We start from the raw sequence: 22267 nt of genomic DNA on the forward strand, positions 1-22267 counted from the left end.
TACTAGTCTTTCTAAAGACTAGAATCGAATCAAAATGCAGAGTATGTTAGATAATGAAAGAGTCTTCGTTGGCAAACCTATGTCACGCCTTGAGTCCATTCATTTGAAAATAAAAAACTTATCAGTCATCTACTAAAAAATTACTTTATATTAAAAAATGCTACAAAAATGTAAATTTAATCGATTTTGCATCTATTATTTACAATCTGCATGTATCAACCATTCACTAAAAGGACAAAATTATCCTTATGAAACAACCACCACTACAATTTGAGTTTATTTTCATAAAATTAATTTTGTCTTTATAGTGGATGATTGATACAAATCACATATTTTAAATGCAAAATCAAGTAAATTCACATTTTTCTAATATTTTTATTATTGAAATAAATTTCGAGTAACTGATAATTTTCCTTGAAAATATTACATTTAATTTTGCCCCGTCGAATAGTTAGTTCAAATTGAATTGACTAAATGTCTAAATCAATTCAATTGCATCCACGCAGGTGTTGGCTTTCACTTTGAATTTTTCAATTTCTAATTTTTGGCAAATGCTAAACTAATAAAAGTAAAAAAAGGGGGTCAATTCCGCAAACAATTACCTCTACATGGAGTTATTTCACGTCCTCTTTAATTGACTTAAATTCAACTTCCTTGAGTAGGAGGTCACTCTGTGGTCACTTCTCCATTGTTATTTATTATGTGCAAACTGGATTACTTAGAAAACTCAGATTCTGGTTACTTCTTTCCAATTAAAAATTTCGAACACATGTTGAATTGCTGAATAAGCCAAGTATTGAGATCGCCTGCTATTTTGCCAACAAAATTTCATCAATGTCCTTATATTATACCAATTCACACACATGAACGTCATTATTCTTTACAGCGTATAAATGAAATTATTATTTATGCATACAGACGGTACAAATGTTATGACATCAATAAACTCCAAAATTTCTCTCTTTTAGCTTAAATGGAAATAATATAACCCACAAAATTACGAAAAATGACTCTTTATCTGATCTTTCGATTTTTCATACTTCCATCACTATCAACATTCTTGGTATTACTTGATATTTTAAAGTAAGTTCAATCTTAAATGTTTTTATTCTACAAATAATGTGCAACTGTCTATGTACTAGTCTTTCTGAAAACTAGCATTGAATAAATGCAGAAAATGATTGATATTGAAAGAGTTGTCATTGGGAGACTCTATTATGCCTTAGGTCCATTTCCACATTTCCTTCAAAATAGGAAACATTTAAGTTCATTCAACCCAAAAACTACCTTATTATAAAAATGCTACAGTAATTTAAATTTTTCCGATTTTATGCCAATTATTTATAATGTGTATCAACCATTCATTAAAAAGATAGAACAACCTTTACAAAATGACCACCACTATACTTTTTATTTACTTTTATTTTATTATTTTGTAAGGAAAATTTTATCTTGGTATTATTAGATATTTTCAAATAAGTTAAATCTTAAATGTTTTTATTATACAAATAATGTACAACTGCCTATGTACTAGTCTTTCTGAAGACTAGCATTGAATCAATGCAGAAAATGATTGCTATTGAAAGAGTTGTCGTTGGGAGACTCTGTTATGCCTTAGGTCCATTTCCACATTTCTTTTAAAATAGGAAACATTTAAGTTCATTCAACCCAAAAACTACCTTATTATAAAAATGCTACAGTAATTTAAATTTGTTCGATTTTATGCCAATTATTTATAATGTGTATCAATCATTCATTAAAAATATTGAACTACCTTTACAAAATGACCACCACTAAAATTTTTATTTACTTTTATTTTATTATTTTGTAAGGAAAATTTTACCTTGGTATTATCTGATATTTTCAAATAAGTTCAATCTTAAATGTTTTTATTCTACAAATAATGTGCAACTGTCTATGTACTAGTCTTTCTGAAGACTAGCAATGAATCAATGCAGAAAATGATTGATATTGAAAGAGTTGTCGTTGGGAGACTCTGTTATGCCTTAGGTCCACTTCCACATTTCCTTGACAATAGGAAACATTTAAGTTCATTCCACCCAAAAACTACCTTATTATAAAAATGCTACACTAATTTAAATTCTTTCGATTTTATGCCAATTATTTATAATATGTATCAACCATTCATTAAAAAGATAGAACTACCTTTACAAAATGACCACCACTATAATTTTTATTTACTTTTATTTCATTATTTTGTAAGGAAAATTTTATCTTGGTATTATTAGATATTTTCAAATAAGTTCAATCTTAAATGTTTTTATTCTACAAATAATGTGCAACTGCCTATGTACTAGTCTTTCTGAAGACTAGCATTGAATCAATGCAGAAAATGATTGATATTGAAAGAGTTGTCGTTGGGAGACTCTGTTATGCCTTAGGTCCATTTCCACATTTCTTTGAAAATAGGAAACATTTAAGTTCATTCAACCCAAAAACTACCTTATTATAAAAATGCTACAGTAATTTAAATTTTTCCGATTTTATGCCAATTATTTATAATGTGTATCAACCATTCATTAAAAAGATAGAACTACCTTTACAAAATGACCACCACTCTAATTTTTATTTACTTTTATTTTATTATTTTATAAGGAAAATTTTGTCTTGGTATTATTAGATATTTTCAAATAAGTTCAATCTTAAATGTTTTTATTCCACAAATAATGTGCAACTGTCTATGTACTAGTCTTTCTGAAGGCTAGCATTGATTCAATGCAGAAAATGATTGATATTGAAAGAGTTGTCGTTGGCAGATTATGTTATGCCTTAGGTCCATTTCCACACATTTCTTTGAAGATAGGAAACATTTAAGTTCATTCAACCCAAAAACTAACTTATTACAAAAATGCTACAGTAATTTAAATTTGTTCGATTTTATGCCAATTATTTATAATGTGCATCAACCATTCATTAAAAAGATAGAACTACCTTTACAAAATGACCACCACTATAATTTTTATTTTATTATTTTGTAAGGAAAATTTTATCTTGGTATTATTAGATATTTTCAAATAAGTTAAATCTTAAATGTTTTTATTATACAAATAATGTACAACTGTCTATGTACTAGTCTTTCTGAAGACTAGCATTGATTCAATGCAGAAAATGATTGATATTGAAAGAGTTGTCGTTGGCAGATTATGTTATGCCTTAGGTCCATTTCCACACATTTCTTTGAAGATAGGAAACATTTAAGTTCATTCAACCCAAAAACTAACTTATTATAAAAATGCTACAGTAATTTAAATTTGTTCGATTTTATGCCAATTATTTGTAATGTGTATCAACCATTCATTAAAAAGATAGAACAACCTTGACAAAATGACCACCATTATAATATTTATTTACTTTTATTTTATTATTTTGTAAGGAAAATTTTATCTTGGTATTATATTATATTTTCAAATAATTATTCCACAAATAATGTGCAACTGTCTATGTACTAGTCTTTCTGAAGACTAGCATTGATTCAATGCAGAAAATGATTGATATTGAAAGAGTTGTCGTTGGCAGATTATGTTATGCCTTAGGTCCATTTCCACACATTTCTTTGAAGATAGGAAACATTTAAGTTCATTCAACCCAAAAACTAACTTATTATAAAAATGCTACATTAATTTAAATTTGTTCGATTTTATGCCAATTATTTATAATGTGTATCAACCATTAATTAAAAATATAGAACTACCTTTACAAAATGACCACTACTATAATTTTTATTTACTTTTATTTTATTATTTGGTAATGAAAATTTTATCTTTTTTATGGATGGTTGATAAAAATTTCATATATTGAGTGTAAAATCAAACAAATTAATAGAATACACTAGACTGAACGGTTAATAATTTTTCTTAAAACTATTTTTAATAACAAAATAAATTTCAATTTCAATTTCTAATCTTTGGCCAAAGGCTAAAAGGAAAAAAAAAATCCTTTTTTACATCTGGTGTTTGATGCAATAGTCATTTCACCGTTGCTTTTAAACAATAACTCATTTTATCCATACTTTTAAATGATAACCCAAACTACCCTTTTGTGAATTTACAGTTAGTTTATTGTATAAATCATTGAGGGCAAAATAGGATTTTTTATTAAATAGATGCAAATCATTTTAAAATAAAAATATCCAGCACAATTACATAGCATTTGACTTTCTGTATAAATTTAAAATTTAAAGATAACTTAATGAAACAAAAATAGCACTAAAGAATATGCAATACATATGTGTTTGTTGTGTTGACTAAATTTTTTTAGAGTAATAATATAGCCACAAACTCTTGTACAAATTTATTTTGTACAAACTGATGTGGCATAATAAAATTGGTTGAATTAAATATCTCTTGGCCCACATGATATTTTTTTTCTTATTTTGCATTTTCATTCAACCAATGAATTAATGCCAAATCAGTTTGTACAAGATAAATTTGTACAAGAGTTTGTGGCTATATCATCACTCATTTTTTTAATTAAGTCAACTTAATTTTTTAATGAATAATAATAATAATAATTGTTTTATTTAGATTTTGGGATGCAAGAAAGATGGCAAAACCTAACAAAGAACAATGAATTTATTTTTAAAGTGCAGGGTGTCTTAATGAATCGGGGTGTGCATGATCTGTTTTAGGATTTTTTGAAGTTGAACAGAGAGTTACAAAGGATTGGTATGGCGAGAGATCAAATCTGGAGTGAGAGAGCTTAAAAGAATGCCTTAAACCTACAACACAATAAAAATGAGGTTAGAGGTGGAGCCGCCAGTAGCTGGCAACCACACTCTGTCGCTCCAGTCAGGTTTTGGGACTATTAATGGTATTAAGAGGTTGCAAGCTCTCTAAAAGGGTGGGTGGAGTTTGAAGGAAACCTCAACCTTTTTAGTGGAGTTTGTGTTTTGTTAGGGATGAGAAATGTAGAACCTTGGTATCTTTGTATATGGAGTACCCTGATTGCTCTGTCGCTTGGTGCATTTCTAGTGGTGATTTTGTTGTCCTTTTCCAAGATTTTTTTTCGTCTTTTTACCTTTATCACGATTAGGCTATTAAAAGCATGCTTGGGAAGCAAGAAAGGCATTATTGGGAGGTTTGTTCCCTTGTACACGTTATGCATGCTGCAGATACCTTTAAAAAGGTTGTTTTGGTAGTTTTTTGGTGTGGCAGCTGAGGAGTCCTTAGCATGTTGTTTCTTGCTTTTTACAGGTGTGACAACTTGTTATCCCCTCTTTTCTATCAAGATATTCTATACTTAATTCTGCAAAATCAAATTTTCCCTTTAAGTGATGGAGTTATTTCACACATGTGGTATTTTATGTATTTTATCGAGTATGTAATATGGCATACCTAGCAGATGTTATATAATTGTGTTTGAGAATTTGATTTTAAAATGGATTGTATCTTTTTATTGAAATTTTTTTTATTTTCAGTGAATTATACAGTAAACTAATGATAAATTAAAAAAATATATTTTAGACAATTATTTAAAAAATAATACAATAGGTTATTATTTAAATAATAAGAATGAAAGAGATTATTGCGTAAAACCATAAGGTTCTCACGGCTAACTAATCAAAGTTCAAAAACGGGTCACCCCCCAAACGAATGCCTTCGCATGGAGGTCACCCGGTGGGGCAACACGCAAATTGGATTAGTGAGAAAACTGAGATTCTCGTTGCTTCTTTCCAAATTAAAATTTTCAAACGGATGCTGAATTGTTGAATAAGACGCCAAATTCTATTTCCACCTATGTCGTTGTAATGATATTATATCTTTGCTGCATGTGTCACACTCTCACATCCGTACAAGAAATATAATAAATAAATAATATGAGATAACGGATGGTAATAATATAACATGCCACCTCAGGTATGTACCTCAGAAAAATAATTTTAAAATAAAAATATATATAGAAAACCCTTTAATTTAGGTTAATTTAAAATGTATAAGGAATATTTCAAATTTGATAAAAGGTTTAAAATGTATAAGAATATTAATGTTTATGTGCATATAAAATTTTTAAAATTAACATGAAGTTTCCCTTAGTTAGTAATTAATTTTAAACACTTAAAAACTAACATGAAATTTCACTTAAGTAGTAATTAAAATTTTAAACACTTTATTTGAGAATAAAATCATAAATAAAAATTAATGAATTGCACTTGATAGTCTCAACTTACCCGAGCGGTTCGGCATTCATTTGAAATTGTTAATATACTGTGGACTTCCTTGTTATCTCCTAGTTATGGAAGTGACTAATGTAGCATTTATTTTTTTGTTTGAAATTTAAATAAACTTGAATTAGTCACTATTTTAAATAGTGTTGAATCTAAATCATATTTTTTTTGTTTGAATCACCAAAAATAAGTAATAATTTATTCTTTCTTTTAACGTAAAAATATGAAAATCAGTATTTCTACATTTGTGCTCATAGAAATTAAAAATGTTAAATAAATAATAAATATTTCAAAGAAAATAAATAAAATAATATGTTATCATAACATATGGTTAATGCGATATTAATAAAAGATTTATTTTTTCTATCCGTCGGTGTAGGCCAATAACCGAACCATGTTAATTCTCCGTGTTTTTCTTATTATATAACCTTAGCTAAACTAGTTCTCTAGTTGACCGCATTTCTACATCTAACAATTCTTGTGATGTATAGGCAGCTGAAACAATTTTTTGCGTTTTAAAACCTTTCTGACTGTATATCATCATTTTATTTTTTTACGCACACCAGGATTTGTGACGGCTATACGGCCCATCTCCGATGCAAAAAATAAATAAATAATAAACGACGTCTATTTCCACCGCATATGACTATTACGCCAACGTTATGGAAGTTCCTCACAAATTTACGAAAATGACCCTTTATCTAATATTTTGATATTTTGTAATTCTATCCTCATCAACATTTTTATATTAATTAAAATTTTTAACGAACATCAGTTGTAAGGTCCACATCACAATGACACATCATTAGATACGTGACTACACGCACTATGACACATCAAGATCACAATGTTTTTAATTAAGTTCAGTCTTATTACAAATGCACAAATGTCTGTCTACCAGTCTTTTTATGTTTGGGAGCTAGAGTAAGTGTAGGATTAGATTAATTTTTTAGACAAAATATTTATTCCATGTTCGACGGGCTCGCTTAAATTTGATTAAGAGGATTAAATTCAAATTTACTTTTACAATCATAGGATTAGTTATCATAATTTTCACATGGGTTTAAGGAGAATTAGAGTAAGCAATGTTTGTCCCTTTATGACAATCTGTTTGTTTATTAATGAGTTGTTATCTATTTAATTATTTATTTATTTTTATTCATGATTTCTTAAAAATTAAGTATGTATTTTTTATTCTACCCATGTCATCTTTTATCATTTATTTATTTAATGTTAAAAGTAATGCATTAACAAAATTACTTTTTAGAAACATGCCATTTATCATTTGATTATTATACAAATATTTTTAAAATATTTGATTAATAATTAATTTTATATTGAACTATTTTAGTTATATTTTATTTAATAGGCAATAATATGCATCATATATAAAAGCATATAATTTTCATAATTTTAGTTGTTCTTGTTAAAAACCATTTAATTTCACTTAAATTTAATTTAACATAGTGTAATTAAATATTATACTAAATATAAGATTGTACTACATATAAAAAATACAATGTAATCTAATTCAATTTAATCTAATTGAATTTTAAGTGTTAATTCAATTTAATCATGCTTACTAAACGTAGCCTAACCTATAACTAAATCATACAGTATATGATTGATTGATAATGAAAGAGTAATCGCTGGCAGACTTATGTTGTGGCTTGACTCTTCTTGAGTCCATTTCTTTGAAAATATTACATCCAATTTGGCCCTGCCAATCGAACAGATAGTTCAAATTGACAAAATGTCAAAATCAATTCAATTGCGTGCACGCATGTGTTGGCTTTCACTTTCAATTTTTTCAATTTCTAATTTTTGGCAAAAGGCTAAACTAATAAAAATCATAAAGCTGGTCAATCCCACAACCAAACACGAGGTCCATTCGAGTTTGATTTACCACTCCTCTACGGAGTTATTACACGACACTCTTATTACGCGTCACTTTGTGGGATTAGAGGAAAAGGTTAAAGTTTGCTTACATAATCGTAAAGACCCCCTTAATTTTTTAAATTGTTACAATTCTTAATTTTATAAATAGTTAGACAAGTCTTTTTTTAACCATTATACCCTTGATTACAACTATTCAATATTCACTTTAAATAAACTTTTATTACAACAATTCAATATTCATTTTAAATAAACTTTTATAATAAATATAAATTAAAATGCAAAAAAAATGTAATGTATAAATTAAGATAAAATGTGTAAATTATTTGGAATATTAGAAAAGTTATTTTAACATCATTAATCTGTCATATTCTTTTAATAATAATAAAATCTATTTGACATATTAATAATGTTAAAATAACTATACCTAATATTCATAGTAATTTATAAATTGTATATTATTCTATTTACTAATGTCTTTTTTAATTGTCTATCAGTATAATATATTAAAATCAAGTCTTTTTTTAACCGTTATACCCTTGATTACAACTATTCAATATTCACTTTAAATAAACTTTTATAATAAATAAAAATTAAAATGCAAAAAAAATATAATGTATAAATTAAGATCAAATGTATAAATTATTTGGAATATTAGAAAAGTTATTTTAACATCATTAATCTGTCATATTCTTTTAATAATAATAAAATCTATTTGACATATTAATAATGTTAAAATAACTATACCTAATATTCATAGTAATTTATAAATTGTATATTATTCTATTTACTAATGTCTTTTTTAATTGTCTATCAGTATAATATATTAAAATCAAGTCTTTTTTTAACCGTTATACCCTTGATTACAACTATTCAATATTCACTTTAAATAAACTTTTATTACAACAATTCAATATTCATTTTAAATAAACTTTTATAATAAATAAAAATTAAAATGCAAAAAAAATATAATGTATAAATTAAGATCAAATGTATAAATTATTTGGAATATTAGAAAAGTTATTTTAACATCATTAATCTGTCATATTCTTTTAATAATAATAAAATCTATTTGACATATTAATAATGTTAAAATAACTATACCTAATATTCATAGTTATTTATAAATTGTATATTATTCGATTGACTATGTCTTTTTTAATTGTCTATCAGTATAATATATTAAAATCAATTTTTGGATTAATATATTTTAGTATTAATAAATTCCATCAGGATAGTCTAATAACAACTTAATATTTAAGATAATTCATTATATAGGCAATTTTATTAAATACACTTATTGTAATTTTTTATTTATATCATATGATATATATTTTTTATTTTTATCTTATTATTGTATTTATATTAATTCGGGTTGTTATAATCAAAGGGTATAATAATCATTTATGAAATTAAGGTGTCTATCTGACCATTTATGAAATGAAAGGGGGTTTATGTGACCACTTAACAAAACCTTAGGGTTGTGGGTGACCTTTTCCCATTCCATTATGCAGGAAACTACGATTCTGGTTACTTCTTTCCAAATTATGAATTTCAAATTCAAATGCATGTTGAATTGCTGAATAAGATATAAGTATGGCAAAATTTCCCGATAGTAATACTCAATATAGAATTAATTTTTAGTTAATAATAAAAAAATTTAATTTCAGTTTAGGCCAGTTATAAATAAGAATAAACTCCATATTATAATAAATTATAGTTTTTTAATCCAATTTTAAGAATTTTTAGATCTCATTTTACAAACTTGCCTCCACATAGTAATAATTATTAGTGTAGCGTAAAAATATATGTTATGTTATATTGAAGGAACTTACTTCCAGATAGTACAACTACACAATGAGAGATAATTAATGAAGAGAATGCAAATAATTAGAGACTTTTAAGATGACTTTAATATTCCTAATAATAGTGCATAGATACATTGAACTAATTTTTTGATATATTGGGATTTGATATGCTCCATTAATAAATTATTAATGTATTATATACTTTAACTCTATATTCTTGCACTAAGGATAAATAAGTTAAAACAATAATTTTCGTAACTACTCATCTATTAAGTTATAATCTCTTCATTGCAATTAACTAATTTGGTCCTAATATTATAACTATAGAGAGATATTGCTATATTGAGATTGATTGATAGAGCACACCAGCCTTGTCAACAAAATTTCGTCAATGTCCCTATATGGTACCATTTCACACACATCAATAATTTTACATTGTAAAAATATGGAGCCACTAATCATGTAAAGATTGTCATTTTTCCCCCCAGACCATTATTGGCCATCTATTTTGTTATTTTATTATTGTTTTTACAATAACCTCTGAGCCAATTTTTTAAAGGAAATTGGTGGGCTCAAAATTCAAATAGCCCCACCATTATTAAATTAACTTAAAATCGTTTCCGTAGAAAGTAGGGTATTATTGAAATTGGTTGTGCGAAAGATATTTACGTGGCCCACGATCAAATAGATGTAAATAAAGTTAACGTTATCTGCAAGAGTGTATTGGCATTGTTCATAAAAATTGCAATTCATTATAAATAGCAATGCCATTGATAACATTCTTTCACATTTTCTTTATTACTGCATATAGCAATGAAACCGAACATGAGCGGTGTCCTTGTTTTTGCCTTATTTCTCTTTGAAATACTTGCCATAGCAACCATTAGCATTAGCTTCTGCAACGGAAGTTCTTATCACGGGGGTTGCCTTGAAAGTGAGAGAGGAGCACTTTTAAGGCTCAAGCGAGATCTTAAAGACCCTTCTAACAGGCTTGCTTCTTGGACTGGCAGCGGAGATTGTTGTGCATGGACTGGTGTTGTCTGTGACAACATGACCGGCCATGTGCTTCACCTCGACCTTCGAAATCCTTTCAATTATTCCAAGGAGTCTGAATATGACGCTATTCGGGGGACAGCGCTTGTTGGTAAGATAAATCCTTCTTTGCTTGATTTAAAGCATTTGAGTTACCTGGACTTGAGCTTCAATGATTTCCAAGGTGATCAAATTCCTAGATTTGTTGGCTCCATGGGAAATCTACGGTATCTCAATTTTTCTGGAACTCGAATCGGCGGAATGATACCTCAACAACTTGGAAATCTCTCCAATCTGCAGTTTCTTGACCTTAGTTCAAATTATTTATTGTACGTTGACAATATTTTGTGGCTCTCTGGTCTTTCTGTCCTGGAACACCTCGATTTGCGTTCTGTGAATCTTAGCAAAGCCTTTGATTGGCTGATGGTAGCAAACAAACTCCCTTCTTTGGTAGAATTAAGATTGTCAAATTGCCAACTCCAATTCTCTCCATTAGCCACCGCAAATTTTTCGTCTCTCACAGTACTTGACCTTTCCCACAACCAATTTGATAACTCGTTCATTCCTAGTTGGGTTTTTGGTCTAAGTCATTTGCTCTTTCTTGACCTAGGTTTTAATAATTTTCAAGGTCCAATTCCTGGGAGACTTCAAAACCTAACTTCCCTTAAACATCTAGGTTTAGATTCCAACTACTTCAACTCTTCAATTCCCAACTGGTTGTATAGATTCATCCATCTTGAGTACCTTAGTCTTCGCAACAATAAATTGCAAGGTACAATTGACTCAGAGGCTCTTGGAAACTTGACTTCCATCAGTCGGCTCGATCTCTCATTAAATACTGATCTTGCAGGGAGAATTCCAAGATCCATGGCAAGTCTTTGTAATTTAAAGTCAATCAATCTTCGGGGTGTCCATGTGAGCCAAGAAATTTCTGAGATTTTAGATATTTTCTCGGGATGTGTTTCTAATGGACTAGAGAGTTTAGATATGCGGAGTAGTTCAATATATGGTCATTTGACTGATCAGCTTGGCCAATTTAGAAATCTCGTCACTCTTAATCTTGCTAATAATTCAATTGTTGGTCCTATTCCAGAGTCATTTGGTCAACTCTCAACCTTGAGAGAACTACAGATATAAGATAATAAGTTAAACGGAACACTTTCTGAACTTCACTTTGCCAATCTGACAGAACTGTCATGGTTCAGAGTAGGTGGAAACCAATTGACGTTGGAAGTGAACCATGATTGGATTCCTCCTTTCCAACTTGTTGCATTAGGATTGCATAGTTGTTATATAGGGTCTCAATTTCCTCTATGGCTTAATTCACAAAAGCATTTACAGTTTCTAGTTTTAGTCAACTCAAGAATTTCAGATATTTTTCCCATTAGATTTTTTAAATCTGCTTCCCAATTAAAGATTTTAGATCTCGAAAAAAACCAAATTCACGGGGAGATGCCAAATCTAACCGAGTTTACTCAACTTTCGTTTCTTTCCGTGGATTCGAATAATATGTCTGGTCCATTACCCCTCATATCATCCAATCTCGTTTACCTTGGCCTTTCATATAACTCATTCCCCGGGTCAATTTCTCATTTCTTGTGTGACAAAATCAACGAGACAAAGAGATTAGAAGCTCTTAAGCTGAATGATAATTATTTACAAGGAGAATTACCTGATTGTTGGGTGAGTTATCAAAATTTGAAGATACTTAAACTAAGCAACAACAAATTCACTGGTAATCTTCCAAACTCATTTGGTAGTTTAGCTTCTCTTGTTTGGTTGGATCTTGGTAAAAACAGACTGTCTGGGACAATACCTGTTTCTCTTAAAAATTGTACAGCATTAGAGTCACTTGATGTTGGTGAAAACGAGTTTGTTGGCAATATTCCAGCATGGTTTGGAGAAAGATTTTCAAGTATGGTTGTTCTCAACCTTCGTTCCAATAAGTTTCATGGCCCTTTACCCACAAGATTATGTGATCTAGCTATTCTTCAAATCTTAGACATCGCGGACAACAATCTCTCCGGAGCCATACCAAATTGCATTAATAATCTCACTGGCATGGTGACAGCGAACTCTTTTTCACGCAGTGCTTAGCAACATCTACCTATTCCTCTGGACGTGGATGTGATTCTTACGGAGAAGGCATCAGTTGTGAGGAGAGGGGAAGTGGTTGAATATGATGAGATTCTCAATTTTGTAACGGTGACAGCTGTTTCCTGGAATGACTTACCGAAAAAAGTTCCTTTGGAAGTGAGAAATCTTAAAGCAATGCAGTCATTAAATTTTTCGCACAACACTTTCACAGGAAGAATTCCTGAAAGTATTGGTGTTATGAGATCATTGGAGTCTGTTGATTTTTCTGTAAACCAACTTTCGGGTGAAATTCCACAGAGCATGTCAAATTTGATGTCCTTGAATTATTTGAACTTGTCCAACAACAAGTTGACTAGGAAAATTCCTTCAAGCACTCAACTCCAGAGCTTCGATGCATCTAGTTTCGCTGGCAATGATCTCTGTGGAGCTCCTCTTCCAAAGAATTGTACTGAGAATGTTTCAAATTCAGAAGATGAAAATGGAGATGAAGACGAAGATGAATTGGACCATTGGTTTTATGTAAGCATTGCACTTGGCTTTGTGGTAGGAATTTGGTGTTTTATGGGCCCTTTGATTTTCAATAGAAGATGGAGGTACAAATATTGTCGTTTCCTAAATCGCCTTGAGGAGAGAGTTGTTGGTGTTGTAAGAAAACGTGGCTAGATGTTCTCTGTTTTTGAGTTGTTCTGCTTCTTCATGTACTGTGCTCACTGAAAGGAATAGAATATTATTTAAAATAAACGAATGGCCTTTGATTTGTTTGTGCCTGTAAGGGAAAATTAATGTGAAATTATTTTGAAATAAAGCGATGATATTCATATTCAAAATCATATATAGGAGACCTTCCCAACTCAACAAAATTAGTACTGATAAATCAAAATTCAAAAAATATATTTTATGGACAGTTCACCATGTATAGGCTCAATGATTTTTATACTAAAAAAGATCATAAATCACAACATTGGTATCAAAATGTTAAGATCTTGAAAAAATAAATGGAAAAGCTTCTTAGATTAACAAGCAGCACTGCAACAGGGCAGTGGGCTCAACTATTCTCTATTATGCAATCTTGACCCATACTTCTCTCTTTTTTCACATTTTATCTATGGAATATTTTCAATGCAACATTGAGTTTCACAACTATTCATGTGAAGACTAATTGAAAAAAAAAAATCCACCCTCCTCCTTAAAAGCAAATAAATAAATAAAACTTAGTCTTGGTTTATTTCATTAAATAAAGTTAGTCAATAACATGTCATGAGATATATGGGTAGTTGTCCATTTACTATAACAATCGATTGGGTTAAAGTCGTCAAATCTGAATATCGTTATCCACCAACTTAAAAGTCGTTTGCGTGGAAAGGAGGTGAATCCTAATCCAATTAACAGTAGGATAATGTTGAATTGGATTATGCGGAAGAATTATAAGGTCACAAGTTAAGTTCATTAATTTGAAAGAGAGAAATGGCCTTATAAATAGCAAGGTTGTTGGTAACACAAATTCAAATAGACATTGATTCTGATTAAACCAAAGATGAGTGTTGTTCTCGTTTTTGCCTTGTTTCTCTTTGAATTACTTGTCATTAGCATTAGCTTCTGCAATGGAAGCTCTGATCATATGGGTTACCTTGAAAGTGAGAGAGGCACTCTTAAGATTCAAGCAAGATCTCCAAGACCCTTCCAATCGGCTTGCTTCTTGGAATATTGGTGGAGACTGTTGTACATGGGCCGGCATTGTCTGTGATAACGTGACAGGCCATATCATTGAGCTTAATCTTCGAAATCCTTTCACTTACTACCATCGGTCTCAGTATAAAGCTAATCCAAGGTCAATGTTGGTTGGTAAGGTAAATCCTTCTTTGCTTGATTTAAATCATTTGAGTTATTTGGACTTGAGCGTTAATGATTTCCAAGGGGTTCAAATTCCTAGATTTATTGGTTCTATGCGGAATCTAAGGTATCTCAATCTCTCTGATACTCAATTTGTAGGAATGATACCTCCCCCGCTTGGAAATCTCTCCAATCTAAAGAGTCTTGACCTTAGTTTGAATTATTTATACGTTGAGAATTTTTTGTGGCTCTCTGGCCTTTCATTTCTGGAACAACTCGATTTGTGTTATGTGAATCTCAGCAAAGCCTCTGACTGGCTGCTTGTAGCAAACACACTCCCTTCGTTGGTAGAATTGAGATTGTCAAATTGCCAACTCCATCACTTACCTCCGTTAGCCATCTCAAAATTTTCATCTCTCACCATCCTCGACCTTTCCTTCAACCAATTCGATAACTCGTTAATTCCTGGTTGGGTTTCTAGTCTCAGTCATCTAGTCTTTCTTAGTTTCTAATAATTTTCAGGGTCCAATCCCCAGCTGGTTGTATAGACTTACCCATCTTGAACACTTAGTATTGCAGACCGCCCAAGTCGCTAGCCCAATTGCCCACAATTTTGGGCTAGAGAGATAAGGCCAAGAGTGCTAGCTTAGCCTGATTCCGGAAATTTCTAAGCAACTCTAGCACATTTGAGCTTGTATATATCTAGAATTTTCTACACAACTCTAGCACATATAAATATCCAGAATTCTAGGCAAGTGGTAGAATTCTCTAGAATTGTAGAGTATGGCAAGCCTCCCCTATAAATAGGGCATGGCATTTGGCATTTGAGCAATAAGCTTAAAGTAAGCAACTCAAGCATTCTTGTAAGCTCTCTTGTAAGCACTCTTTGAGTAATACAATTTCTCTTGTTCGGCTCCATTGCTCGCTTCTCTCTATCTCTTCGAAAACCTCTAAGCTTAACTAGTCGAGAAGTTCAAGACTTACTTAGCAACATTCGGCAAAAGTTGTCTAAGTGCCACATGGGTTCGTTGCGCAAAACACTCAACCCGTGACAAGTGGTATCAGAGCTAAGGTTTGCACCCACGCAAGTTAGCTCACGAGTAATGGCGAACCCTCCAAATCCAGTGCAAGAGGGCGTTGTTGGTGTGGAAGCCCAACCGGATCCAAGCCACAATCGTGAAGAATGACGCACCCAAGGCAAGAGTGGACGGTCTTGAGGGAGAATATGCCGAATTCACAGTGGCAACAAAGGCCCTCATCCAAGACCAAGCAAACACTCTCCGAGGTTAGTTTCGATCCTTCCATGATGAATTGCTAAAACTTTGCAGCTTTATTCAAGATGAAGTACGCGCTGTCCGTGCGGAAGTGGAGGAAGTCTGCTCGAACTGGGCATGGCACAAGCGTACACTCTTCGCTAGTCCAACTTCGGCAAGTACGAGTGATGCGCGATGCATTGACGTGCTAAAGCCCGACACCTACAATGGCATACGCAATGCCACTATTGTTGACAATTTCCTCTTCGGGCTAGATCAATACTTAGATGCCATGGGTGCGAGAGACGAGGCATCGAAAGTGGGCACAACACCTACTTATCTTCGAGGCGCTGCACAACTATGGTGGCGTCGAAAGCATGGCAAGATGGGTAAAGGCATTTGCACTATTGAGACTTGGGCTAACTGATAACTCTATGAAATGAGAGTTATCGTGGCACTTTTAGACTTAAATCAATACTACTTAGAGAGTAAATTATGTGTTTCTATTGCATTTTTGTTACATTTTGCATAAACAATCATTTTAGTCAATCTTAATAAGTTTTGCTCGATTTAAAGTAATTTGTGCTTAAATTGTGTGCATAATTGTAGGTTTCCAGAAGCTTATAATTCATGGAAGGAATGCTATGCAATAGGCTTGCAAAAATAAGGAAAGAACATGGCTACAAAAGAGTTTAAACAAATCTGGAACAGTGCAGTTGCTGTAGATATTGCTGTAGCAACCATTGCTGTAGTCGTTGCTGTAGCAATCCTGGAACAACGACAGAGAAAATTCTGTGCGAGATAATTGCAGAATCGCGATCTGTAGTTTCCTAATCTGACTTATATGCGCCCTAGGCTTCCGTTTACCCTAATTTTCAGTTATAAAAGAAGCACACATCATAAGGAATAGAGGGAGCCGTCACTCAAGGAGAAAACACAAAGAAACAAAAGAAAAACAAGATTCAAGAGAGAGATTGAAGGCTACACAAGAGGAAAAATTGCAGAGATCAATTGGGAGCTCAATCATTCTTATCCTTCTCTTGTTTTCGTGTTTTCTATTTATTCATGGGGATGTGTTTCATGACTGAAACTTTGTTCTTTATTTTTCTTTGCAAACCATGAACTAAATTTATTTGTGGTTGAGTGAAAAACAATCTTGATGGTTTATTGACTGAATATATGTGTTGCTACATGTTTGCTGTAGCAGTTTGTTTTGATAGTATTTATTTTTATTCATTATTTCGGTTGATCACCCATTTAATGATACAAGTTAGGAGAGAGCCGTAAAAGGGCCTATCTTAGTGGAACATATCAGAGCAATACTTGGTTTTAGATTGAGTTTCCTGGATTGAGTTTAACTTATTCCAAAAGAGCAATGCTTAATCTAAAATTAGTAATGAACTAGACATAGGGATTCACCTTGTAGGGTAAATAGAACCTAAGCGTGTAATGTTATATCTTATATTGGCATAACAACTGATCACTGTTAGGTTACATATAGATATAAGATATCCAACATGCGACGGCTGAGGATACATAAGGATTCTGCCCAGTGCTGTAGCAAATACTGCAGCAACCGACCCAACCATTAGAAAATAGTCAAGACCATTAGGAGAGTTTATTCACTCAACTACTATATATTCCCATTAATTTTATCCTTGAGCTTGACGTGATAGTTTGCTTTGTTGCATTTATTTATTTCGTTTTTATTTTAATTAGTACATTAGTTTCATTAATTGTTTATTTTATTTTAGCACAAAATCTGCACTGTTAAGATTGCTGTAGCAAATCTGATAACATCAATCCCTGTGGAGACGATCTTGAATACTCATCACTTTATTACTTGTTGTGTACACTTGCACATTGACACCAATAGCATTAGTATTTATACACCAACAAGTTTTTGGCGACGTTGCAGGGGATTGATTGTTCATTGTGATTTGTGAAATTAGTTTTAACGGTGCTAATTTTTTATTTTATTTTAATTTGTTTATTTTGTTGACATAGGTGATCTAGCAACCCTTGCATGCGCAAATATAAATCTGTTGACTTCTAGTTTGATCCAGAAATTGAAAGAACTGCAAGGAGATTGAGAAGAGAGCATCGGGAATTACAAGCTGCTGTAGCAATGGATGATTTGCAAGATTTGAGAAACTTGAACCATAGAGAGGGGATACAACCAGTCAATGTACATGAAGGTCTGAATGGACAATGTGTTCAAAGGAAACCAGGGAACAACAACATTATTCACATGGCGAACGATAGAGATAAAGCCATTCGAGACTACGCAGTGTTGACTCCTCAAGCCATACATCCGGGAATAGTTAGACCCGATGTTCAAGCTAACAATTTTGAGCTCAAACCAGTGATGTTTCAGATGCTACAAACAGTGGGACAATTTAATGGACTGCCATCAAAAGATCTTCATCCACATCTTAAGCTATTTTTGGAAGTGAGTGATGCTTTCAAGATTGCTGGAGCATCGCAGGAAGCATTGAGACTCAGACTTTTCTCGTTTTCTTTGAGAGATCGAGCAAGAGCATGGTTGAATTCTCTACCACCAGATTCTATCACTACATGGAGTGACTTGGCTGACAAATTTTTGTTGAAATACTTCCCGCCAACCAAGAATGCAAAGTTGAGGAACGAGATCACATCTTTCCATCAACTTGAAGATGAGAGCTTGTGTGATGCATGGGAGAGATTTAAGGAGTTACTCAGGAGATGTCCTCATCATGGTATTCCTTGCTGCATACAGTTGGAAACTTTATATAATGGTCTCAACCAAAGCACTAGATTGATAGTGGACGCTTCAGCAAATGGGGCCTTGTTATTTAAGTCTTACAATGAGGCTTATGAAATTTTGGAGAGGATAGCCAACAATAACTATCAGTGGCCATCAACCAGACAAGCTGCAACAAGAGGAACAGCAGGAGTTCATAACGTAGATGCCTTGACAGCATTGTCAGCCCAAGTAACTTCATTAACAAAGATGGTAAAGGCTATGACTACTGCTCCAGCAACTGTTAACCAAATATCTGATATGTCTTGCGTTTATTGTGGAGAAGGGCATTTATTTGACAATTGTCCTGGTAATCCAGCTTCGGTTAACTATATGGGCAGCTTCAATAGACAGAACTAGGACAATCCATATTCAAACACTCACAACCCTAGATGAAGACAGCCAAACTTTTCATAGAGTTATCAGAACCAGACTGCTGCAGCACCTAGTGGACAGAACAGACCTGCTCAACCACCTGGATTTTATCAACAAAATCAAGAGCAAATAAGCATAAACAATGATCAACTCAGCTCCCTTGAAGGTTTGATTAAGGATTATATTGTGAGGAATGAAGCAGTTGTCCAAAGTCATACTGTATCGTTGAGAAACTTAGAAAATCAAATTGGACAGCTTGCTGCAGCATTAAGTAACAGACCTCAAGGTAGTTTACCCAGTAACACAGAGAACCCAAGAAGAGAAGGGAAAGAGCACTGCAAAGTGATAGACTTGAGATCTGGAAAGGAGGTTGATAGTTCAGTTGGTATACCGAACAGAAGAATTGAGTCCAATCAAGGCCAAGAAGACACTCAAGTAGAGAAGAAGTCACAGTCTTCCACTTTTCAGAATGCAAATCAATACAGTTCTGCTATAGCATCTGCAGAAAGTTATAATCCAGCACCTGGTGGTGAGGAAGCTACAACACCAACAGCAACAGACCTGAGTAGAGCAAAAGAGAAGCAACCTGCACAACCTGCTGCAGCACAACAATTTAGACACCCACCACCCTTCTCTCAAAGATTTCAGAAGCAACAACAAGACAAGCAGTTCAACAAAATCTTAGGAGTACTGAAACAGCTGCATATCAATATCCATTTTATGGAAGTTCTAGAGCAAATGCTAAACTATGCGAAATTTTTGAAGGATATTTTGACAAAGAAAAGAAGACTTAGAGAGTTTGAAACAGTTGCTTTAACACAAGAGAGCAGCCGAATGCTTCAGAGTAAGATACCACAGAAGATGAAGGATCCGTGAAGCTTCACAATCCCATGCTCCATAGGCACTAAATACAGTGGCAAAGCACTTTGTGATTTGGGACTAGCATCAATCTCATGCCTTTATCAATGTTTAAACAATTGGGAGTTGGTGAATGTAGACCAACAACAGTGTCTTTACAACTTGCTGACAGATCTCATGCATATCCAGAAGGGGAGATTAAAGATGTGTTGGTGAAGGTGGATAAATTTATTTTTCCAGTGGATTTTATTGTGCTAGACTTTGAGGCAGACAAAGAAGTGCCAATCATTCTAGGACGACCTTTCTTAGCCACGGGAAAAACTCTAATTGATGTTAAAAAAGGAGAATTAACCATGAGGGTGAATGACCAGCAAGTTACATTCAATGTGCTGGATGTCATGAAAAGTCCTGATGAGATTGAAGATTGTAATTTTATCAATGTTGTGGACTTTATTATAGTAGAAAGATTACACAGTTGCTGCAGTAAGGAAGAAATCAATGTTGTAACATTTGAAGAACTTGATAATGAAGATCGTGGAGCAGCTAACATAGCATTGTCAGGGGAGAAGCGACCTTTCAGAATGGACGAGCAAATCCAGCAAAGGGAACTCACTCCAGACCAACATGAATTCAAGGTTAATGGGCCAAGAGTGAAGCACTATATGGGAGATGATGTGAACAACCTAAGGAAGGATCTGTTCTTGAAGGATCCAGGTTGAAGAAACAAGAAAGGTCAGGCTGAAAGACCTAAAATCAAGCGCTAATTGGGAGGCAACCCAATAAGGGAAGTTGTTTCAAGTTTTTATGGCATTGAATTTAGCTTTTAAATTATTTAATTTGTCTTTTTGTTATTTTAAGTGTGCATCTAATTTTTTTATGTCTTTATGTTACATTGCAGCAAGTAAAAAAAAAATGTGGGCAAAAAGAGCAGGAGGAAATTGCTGCAGCATCACTTACAGCATGACATATAACAGAAGATTCTCAAACAACAGAGGCACTTCTTGCTTTTGCAGCAGCAAATGGATTGATCAGATTTTATGAGAAGGAGCGTTTAAGAAGTATATCAAAGAAGAAGTGACCCTTTTACAGCCTATGCTGTAGCAGTGCTTCCAGCAACAGGGCAGTACCCCTAACCGCTAGTTTATTTTACTTCTTGCTGCAAAACTTTTCTTTCATTTAGTTTTAATTTTCTAATTTATTTTGCATGTCCTTTTATTTAGTGTATGCATGTCTGGTTTATGTGGTTTTGTTTTGTGTGCTTGTGAGGACACAACATCACTTAAGTTTGGGGGGGTTGTGTTTCTGAGTGCATGTGTTGATGCTTGTGTTGTGTGAAGCTCTGTTATCTAATATTTGTGTATGGATTTGAAAACATAATGAAGATAAATTGAGTGTTATTCAGTATTTATGAAAAAGCCAAGTAGAGATAGTTATAGATGGAGGTTGAACTTCTGTCCCGACAGTTAGACTTTGGTTGAGTTTTATGAGAATGTTGTAGCAGAGCCAGGAAAACCAAAAAAAAAAAGAGTAGAAAATATCTCAAGTTTGGGGGAAAAATTTTTGTTGGACTGTGCCTGTTATGAAATAAATTCTGCTCCAATAGTTTAAGTTGCTGAGTAACCAGGGTTGAGTATGCACCCCATATGCAAACTTGAGTCCAAAGGCAACACGAGCTACGAGCAGCGCTGCAGCAATTATAAAAAAAAGAGAAAAAAATAAGAAGAAAAGCAAAAAAAAAATGGTGATAAAGAGGTCCGTTACCTAGGATACTGAGTAACCTGGTATGTTCATGAGCCCCATGTTCAGCCTTGAGTCAAAGGCGTCCAAAGGTATGACTTACATGTAACATCCTGAATGCGTTGCTGTAGCAACTCTGACATGTACTTTGAATGAGTAATTGGGTGTCGTCATTACAAGTGATAGGCATTCACATGAAAGCTCAATGTTGCATTGAAGGGTTTAACAAAAAAAAAGTATTATTATTGTAGCACAATTTGAGTTTATGTGTGAATTCTACTCCCCCATATGTGAATATATTTGTGTTCTATCTCTGAATTATATGTCTGTGCAATGCTGTAGCACCTCTGGAATTTGATCAAAGTGGCACACACACACTCTGGACAGAATGAAGCCTAAATCTAGAACTAAACTA

The 22267-nt window shown here is 32.7% G+C and overlaps 4 protein-coding genes and 1 non-coding gene across 5 annotated transcripts; 4 read left to right on the forward strand and 1 right to left on the reverse strand.

The window, feature by feature from the left end:
• Positions 1-10702: 10702 nt before the first annotated feature.
• Positions 10703-12248, forward strand: LOC112095811 (receptor-like protein EIX1). The gene has a single exon (XM_024178158.1). The coding sequence runs from the start codon at positions 10714-10716 to the stop codon at positions 12055-12057; it is 1344 nt and encodes a 447-aa protein (XP_024033926.1). The 5' UTR covers positions 10703-10713; the 3' UTR covers positions 12058-12248.
• An 87-nt stretch (positions 12249-12335) lies between these two features.
• LOC112095812 (receptor-like protein EIX2) lies at positions 12336-13024 on the forward strand. Its single transcript, XM_024178159.1, has one exon. It carries the CDS (start codon positions 12373-12375, stop codon positions 13015-13017), a length of 645 nt encoding a protein of 214 aa, XP_024033927.1. The 5' UTR covers positions 12336-12372; the 3' UTR covers positions 13018-13024.
• LOC18054699 (receptor-like protein EIX2) lies at positions 13023-13680 on the forward strand. Its single transcript, XM_024177841.1, has one exon. It carries the CDS (start codon positions 13192-13194, stop codon positions 13678-13680), a length of 489 nt encoding a protein of 162 aa, XP_024033609.1. The 5' UTR covers positions 13023-13191.
• A 4548-nt stretch (positions 13681-18228) lies between these two features.
• On the forward strand, positions 18229-20133 carry LOC112095733. Its single transcript, XM_024177842.1, has 2 exons — positions 18229-19206; positions 19309-20133. Exons 1-2 carry the CDS (start codon positions 18229-18231, stop codon positions 20131-20133), a joined length of 1803 nt encoding a protein of 600 aa, XP_024033610.1.
• LOC112095952 lies at positions 18736-18842 on the reverse strand. Its single transcript, XR_002904112.1, has one exon. It is a non-coding gene; the product is annotated as a small nucleolar RNA R71 (small nucleolar RNA).
• Positions 20134-22267: the final 2134 nt, after the last annotated feature.

The sequence above is a fragment of the Citrus clementina genome, unplaced genomic scaffold (assembly GCF_000493195.1).
Source record: "Citrus clementina cultivar Clemenules unplaced genomic scaffold, Citrus_clementina_v1.0 scaffold_1, whole genome shotgun sequence".
Taxonomy (NCBI): Eukaryota; Viridiplantae; Streptophyta; class Magnoliopsida; order Sapindales; family Rutaceae; genus Citrus; species Citrus x clementina.